Genomic DNA, 7,606 nt, shown 5'->3' on the forward strand with positions numbered 1-7,606 from the left:
TTTCACAATCTTTGGCGGCATTGTTTACAATTATTAAACAGTTAATGAGCTCCGAAGCACCAGGAGGCTGTTTATAACAATAACAACAGTTGTTTGGCAAGTTTTCATACTTGTAAAACTGTTTATTAAATGTAACCAAAGCCGTCAAAGATTGTGGAAAGATGTATAGGGTCGTAAGTGCTTGCGTAACTACTTCGTGAATCTGGCCCCCTGCAGTGGCCAAGACAACACACTTATACGCACGCCCACTACACTACGTGAGTTGAAACTAAACCACTCTTCCACTGCACGTGGAATTGAGATAAATTTTCACAACATGAAAATTAAGGTAAAATTTTCACAACTTGAAATGGAAAATCACAACTCACCTTTCACGCCTTGATGTACTTGACGCTTCTTAAGTAAATTGAAAGTGCAATGAGAGAATTGAGGGGAGAAATATTCAAGACTAGACAAACAACAAACTTAACCTAACCTAACCTAACCTAACCTAACCTAACCTAACCTAACCTAACCTAACCTAACCTAACCAACCAGAGGTTCAGCTAAGATCAGCTAAAGAAGAAATACAAAAATCCACTAAAAAGAACCATACAGCAAATGGAACAAATGTCATCAATGTAATGAACACAGAGTAGTTAAAGAACCGTTTTCAGGGAGATGACATTTATAGATATAATGAAAAGGGAGGCAGAGGTCTATGCATCAACAAACCCCTGCAACGAACACTGTTGCAGGGGGAAGCTACTTGCAGTAGGGAGCCACTTTGCCAGTAGCAGCAAGGATCACCTGCCAGCAAGAAAAGGAACAGTAGCGGTGGAAGAGTTGGACAAACTAGATTATGTTAAAAAAGAGGATTACAAAATTGAGGAAGAGAGATGGTGTGAAAGGGATCCTGGCAAAGTTGCAAATGGAAGGGGGAGAGAGACGAAATAGAAGTGTCTTTGGGTAGTTGCGGTTGACCTCCATTTGTATTTTGCCTATTTCTTGCCTTCTTGCCCTTACCTATTTCTACCTTGAAGGTAGGAAATATAGGAATAAGGAGGAAGGAAGCCAGTCAAACATCGGGTAAATTGGTGGACGATCTTTAAAGAGGTCTCTGGTCGGCTCTCAACCTCTTCCACTTCTCAACCCCCGCAAGCACAAATAGGTGAGTACAAATAGGTGAGTACACGCAACCACTCGCACTTGTGCGTGAGTGGAGGGGGGGGGGGGGGGTTCCTCCCTATTCTTTGACGCCCACAGATGCGACTCCTGTGTTGTACACCAGGGGGGAGAAAGAGGACCCAACGTGTTGTACACATCTGTTGATCTTTGGAATGTTTTTTTTTCCATTACTCAAAATGGTACACATCTAAATGCCAACTACCGCAGTGAACAATCTCCTGGATAACAAGACATGTTGCAATTCTTCCCTTCAATGTTCAGTTTCTTAATCATTAGAAGCAGGAAGAAATATATTCGCTGAAACACTGCAGAAGAATTAAATAAATCTTAATGTAGTGGGATCGAATTGCCGTATGTGGCCTTCCCCAGAACACACACTACGGACACATTTACAACCACCTTAAAGGCATCACAACCAGAAATGCACAAGAATACATATTAATAATTGCTTTCCTTAGCCAAGAAAGAGAAGTGGACTCTAGTTCATTTTATAAATAAATTTAAAATGATAAATTTGAAGCTGATCACCTGATGTACTGAACGAGTACATCAATACTTTGTTAACAACTATGATAAAATGCGTTCAGCTAAATGGATGAGAGGCCGGTAATGAGAGCGTTAAGCTGTGAGCTTTAAGCTGAGAGCGTTAAGCTGTGAGCTTTAAACTGTGAGCGTTAAGCTATGAGCTTTAAGCTGTGAGCGTTAAGCTGAGAGCGTTAAGCTGTGAGCGTGGGAACCATCACGACACCCGTGTACCTGTGGTCAATAAATCAAGAGTTATGGAGTCAGCAGAACATAATAACACAGACAGCGTTGAGCCGGTGGCTTGCAGGCTGGGGGAGATTACACAATAAAGCATCGACGTGGGCATCGCAAACCTCTTTCTTCTCCATGTTTAATGGCGCCCTCAGTCATGTAAGGCAATACTGGGGGTCTGTGACTAACTGTAGGCTCCGGGTGATCGATACTGGGGGTCTGTGACTAACTGTAGGCTCCGGGTGATCGATACTGGGGGTCTGTGACTAACTGTAGGCTCCGGGTGATCAATACTGGGGGTCTGTGACTAACTGTAGGCTCCGGGTGATCGATACTGGGGGTCTGTGACTAACTGTAGGCTCCGGGTGATCGATACTGGGGGTCTGTGACTAACTGTAGGCTCCGGGTGATCAATACTGGGGGTCTGTGACTAACTGTAGGCTCCGGGTGATCGATACTGGGGGTCTGTGACTAACTGTAGGCTCCGGGTGATCAATACTGGGGGTCTGTGACTAACTGTAGGCTCCGGGTGATCAATACTGGGGGTCTGTGACTAACTGTAGGCTCCGGGTGATCAATACTGGGGGTCTGTGACTAACTGTAGGCTCCGGGTGATCGCTGGAGTTAGTTAATGCTCTCTCTCACTCACATTTTCAACTTCATCAATGTGATTCATTGCAGCTGTAATTTTCCTCGTGGCGGATTACAGACTTTATCACCATTTCCTTGCTGTCGTTTTCCTATTGTTTATTACTTATGTTTTGTAATGTTATTTGAATTTTTTTTTTTTTTTTTTAGCTTTGACGTGAAACGTCTTGAATGGTGTTTGGTTCGTTTTGTATGGTGAACGTAAGTGTTGTGTGTGGGTGTTCAGGAGCCTGTGGTGAGGCATCAGTCATATCCTCTTGTTATGTGTTCTCCGGCATCTGTTCTCTTACTACGGGCTCACCATAGCCCGTGCTACCTTGAAATTTTTGTTCTAGGTAGCGAATCTTAAACAACAACAACATCTGTTCTCTCTCTCTCTCTATCTCTCTCTCTCTCTCTCTCTTCTCTCTCTCTCTCTCTCTCTCTCTCTCTCTCTCTCTCTCTCTCTCTCTCTCTCTCTCTCTCTCTCTCTCTCTCTTGGGTCCCGGACCAGTCCGTCCTCTTATGGTTTCCCTACGTCACGAAAACGGTCAATTTAAAGTAGTCTCTCCTAACTTACCAGAGAACCCAAAACAGAAAACGGGACAATACGTCACTTACGCTAACCGCTTCTATTTTCCAGTACAACAATTTTTGACCTTAGGTAACGCATACGAGCGAAAAGCGACGTTCTTTGAAGGAGGACAGGTTGCAGGGATGATCAGCTGAGGACGCCATGTTGGGTTAGCGTGGGTCCCAGACTCCCGCAGGAGCTACTTGTAGTGACAGACAGACATGTAAACAACGTCTGAATGTCTCGTATTTGATGCAACTGTAAAATATATCAAGAGAGTCAGCTTGAGAGAGACTGAGAAGGAGATGGTTGGGATTGACCAAGAGTATGAACGGAACACCGGAGACTCCAGGAACACCAGGGACTTTGATGGAAAACTGGGAATGTTTAGTTACCACGATCGAGATTTTTGATGGCGTGAGCAGGTGTCGGTGCTGGAAGGAATTCGTTGCAGGACGGCGCACCTGATGTGTTGGCGATGCAAGTCATGTGCTGCAGTTCTTACCCCGAGCAACACTTCGGCTGCAGTAATCTATGCAAAAAAAAAAACATTGTGTCTTATTTTTTATCTATCTCTCCGAGGATAGAGGCCAAATGCTTGCGGCTAGCCTCACCCAACATTGCAAGATGTCACATGGGAAGTATGGGAGTATCATAGGATAGTCGGAGTCGGCCCCCAGTCCCACACATTTCCGCTGATGCTGTTGAGGAAGAATGACTTACTCGAGGGCCGTGATCACAGCAGGCGGACATTAGGTTGATCATCTCCTTGGTGGCGTCCCTTGGAGAGTGGTGGCGTCCCTTGGAGAGAGCACGTGAACGTGTGATATGGGTGTAGAACCACGTGAAGCTCCACGTACCTCCCTCGTACCCACGTACCTACACTACGTGGGTCCCACTACCCACACACACACTATAATCTCCAGGGGGCCAGATTCACGAAGCAGTTACGCGAGTACTTACGAACGTGTACATCTTTCCTCAAGCTTTGACGACTTTGGTTACATTTATTAAACAGTTTACAAGCATGAAAACTTGACAATCAACGGTTGTTATTGTTATAAACAGCCTCCTGGTGCTCCGGAGTTCAAAAACTGTTTAAAAATTGTAAACAAAGCCGCCAAAAATTGAGAAAAGATATACAGGTTCGTAAGTGCTGGCGTAACTGCTTCGTGAATCTTGCCGCTCAGTTTTGATGTATCATATAGGCCAACCAGTACAGTAAGACTGAAATATTCACACAAAGTAACATTGCAAATTTTCTTCCCAGGATTCACTACTGGGATGCAGTATATACATTACTTCCAAAAATACGGATCATTTCAATTTATTCAGAACATAATGGAAAATATTCCGATCTTTCATCTATGATGTTTTATTAACGTCAGTTGACCTTATGTGAGTGAAAATTGATAACGAAGGTGACTCACTAAGCTATGGTTATCTTGAGATGATTGATTGATTGATTGATTGATGGAACATTAAAATTAATCTTGAGTGATTAAGACCATTGATGAAGCATCTCTAATGTAGTCACTTTCATTAGTGTTGTTTTTAAGTTGATGCCCCGTCTGTTGATGTCCCGTCTGTTGATGCCCCGTCTGTTGATGCCCCGTCTGTTGATGTCCCGTCTGTTGATGTCCCGTCTGTTGATGCCCCGTCTGTTGATGCCCCGTCTGTTGATGCCCCGTCTGTTGATGCCCCGCCTGTTGATGCCCCGTCTGTTGATGCCCCGTCTGTTGATGCCCCGTCTGTTGATGTCCCCGTCTGTTGATGTCCCCGTCTGTTGATGCCTCGTCTGTTGATGTCCCGTCTGTTGATGTCCCGTCTGTTGATGTCCCGTCTGTTGATGCACCGTCTGTTGATGTCCCGTCTGTTGATGTCCCGTCTGTTGATGTCCCGTCTGTTGATGTCCCGTCTGTTGATGTCCCGTCTGTTGATGTCCCGTCTGTTGATGTCCCGTCTGTTGATGTCCCGTCTGTTGATGCCCCGTCTGCTGATGCCCCGCCTGTTGATGTCCCGTCTGTTGATGCCCCGTCTGTTGATGCCCCGTCTGTTGATGTCCCCGTCTGTTGATGTCCCCGTCTGTTGATGCCTCGTCTGTTGATGTCCCGTCTGTTGATGTCCCGTCTGTTGATGTCCCGTCTGTTGATGCACCGTCTGTTGATGCACCGTCTGTTGATGTCCCGTCTGTTGATGTCCCGTCTGTTGATGCCCCGTCTGTTGATGTCCCGTCTGTTGATGTCCCGTCTGTTGATGCACCGTCTGTTGATGCCCCGTCTGTTGATGCCCCGTCTGTTGATGTCCCGTCTGTTGATGCCCCGTCTGTTGATGTCCCGTCTGTTGATGTCCCGTCTGTTGATGCCCCGTCTGTTGATGCCCCGTCTGTTGATGTCCCGTCTGTTGATGTCCCGTCTGTTGATGCCCCGTCTGTTGATGTCCCGTCTGTTGATGTCCCGTCTGTTGATGCCCCGTCTGTTGATGCCCCGTCTGTTGATGCCCCGTCTGTTGATGCCCGTCAGTTGATGCCCCGTCTGTTGATGTCCCGTCTGTTGATGCCCCGTCTGTTGATGTCCCATCTGTTGATGTCCCGTCTGTTGATGCCCCGTCTGTTGATGCACCGTCTGTTGATGTCCCGTCTGTTGATGCACCGTCAGTTGATGCCCCGTCTGTTGATGCCCCGTCTGTTGATGCACCGTCTGTTGATGTCCCGTCTGTTGATGCCCCGTCTGTTGATGTCCCGTCTGTTGATGCCCCGTCTGTTGATGCCCCGTCTGTTGATGTCCCGTCTGTTGATGCCCCGTCTGTTGATGCCCCGTCTGTTGATGTCCCGTCTGTTGATGCCCCGTCTGTTGATGCCCCGTCTGTTGATGTCCCGTCTGTTGATGTGCCTCGTCTGTTGATGCCCCGTCTGTTGATGTCCCGTCTGTTGATGCCCCGTCTGTTGATGTCCCGTCTGTTGATGTCCCGTCTGTTGATGTGCCTCGTCTGTTGATGCCCCGTCTGTTGATGCCCCGTCTGTTGATGTGCATCGTCTGTTGATGGTCTTTATCCGGTCACTTCCTCTCTCTCCCTCAAGTGGCACTTGATGAAGTGAATAGAAGTGTAGGTGAGAGAGCGAGAGCTTGATAATGGTCCATCACGGATCGAAACGTCGTGGTCGTCTCTTCAATTATGTAGTTTGGTCAACATATGAATCATAACACTACACACATATGCAGGTAAAGGTATATATATGAGCTTAACGCTCGTATTCACACATATATGCCTTCTGCAACAGTGTAAAGTAAGCCAGCATATTCTAGTGCAGTCACTCCTTGAATTAAGAATAGTCTCTGACTAGCGACCTTTCCATTAAATACTAGAATAATATATATATGTGTGTGTAAAGAATCAGTGGGATCAAAACCTACATAGTCAATACAGTACTATTAGATACAATGTCTCTCAAACCGGCCCTGAATGTGTATAAATAAGAAATCTCTCTCTCTCTCATAAAAAAAACTCAATGCAAGAACAATGATGAGAAATAGGGATAATAAATGGGAATGTGTACAGCATCATCTCAAGATAAGTCAATACCTTCCTATCTCTAGCTCTCTCTGTCTTTGTCATGTCTCTCTCTCTCTCTCTCTCTCTCTCTCTCTCTCTCTCTCTCTCTCTCTCTCTCTCTCTCTCTCTCTCCCTCTCTCGTCTCGTTGACGCTATCACCAGCACTATCAGATCGCCGCTATAGATTCAATTATGGCAGTCGAGAGCACCACTCCCAAGTGCTTATTTTTACGCCCTAGATTGTCAGGTTTCGACACGGGGCTGCCCGATACCCGTTATTCCCGCCAGTGGTGGGAGGACACGATGCTTGGAGGGCCGGGGTAATGAGAGGGGGCATGGTGGATAATGACTGTGGCTGGCTGGTGGCCAGAGGAACCCTGGATACTGTGACGGGGGAGAGAGAGACTGGGATTCTCTGAGACCTCTCCTGCCTTGCGTCTTGGGTTGAAAGTGTTTTGTTTGAGTTGAGCGGACGCCCCTTGTTCGACGGTATGTTTGTTAATTAAATTTCATGTGGGGTGAGAGAAGTGCGGATTCTCAATTTGGTGTTAGCATTGGCTACTTTGACGGGCAGTGTTTTGATATAAATCATATTTAGTGTTATATATACTAGGGTACCATCATACTCTTTATATATAAAACTAACAGGGTTGAGGTACCACTCATATTTGTATATTGGTTTACCCTTCTACCCCCCCCCTTTTTATTTTGTTGTAAACTGTTTTATACAAGATGGGTTACATAGACGGTATAAATTAAATTGTCACAGGCTGACGAGTTCCTCAAGGTCTTCGGATGATGGACAGGTGCCAAGAATGCAGTGTGTATTTACTCCCTGTAATGTAACACTGTGGCGCTGGAAAAGGAAGCTGGCTACTCTTGGGTCTCTCGTTTTTTCAGTGAATCTATAACCCAAATCCTTAAGAAAAC

General features: G+C 46.0%; 1 protein-coding gene across 1 annotated transcript; it reads right to left on the reverse strand.

The window, feature by feature from the left end:
• Window positions 1-4,611: 4,611 nt before the first annotated feature.
• Window positions 4,612-6,156, reverse strand: LOC138361360 (spermidine/spermine N(1)-acetyltransferase-like protein 1). Its single transcript, XM_069320727.1, has one exon. It carries the CDS (start codon window positions 6,154-6,156, stop codon window positions 4,612-4,614), a length of 1,545 nt encoding a protein of 514 aa, XP_069176828.1.
• Between the last annotated feature and the right edge of the window lie 1,450 nt (window positions 6,157-7,606).

Source organism: Procambarus clarkii, chromosome 8 (assembly GCF_040958095.1).
Source record: "Procambarus clarkii isolate CNS0578487 chromosome 8, FALCON_Pclarkii_2.0, whole genome shotgun sequence".
NCBI classification, from domain to species: Eukaryota; Metazoa; Arthropoda; class Malacostraca; order Decapoda; family Cambaridae; genus Procambarus; species Procambarus clarkii.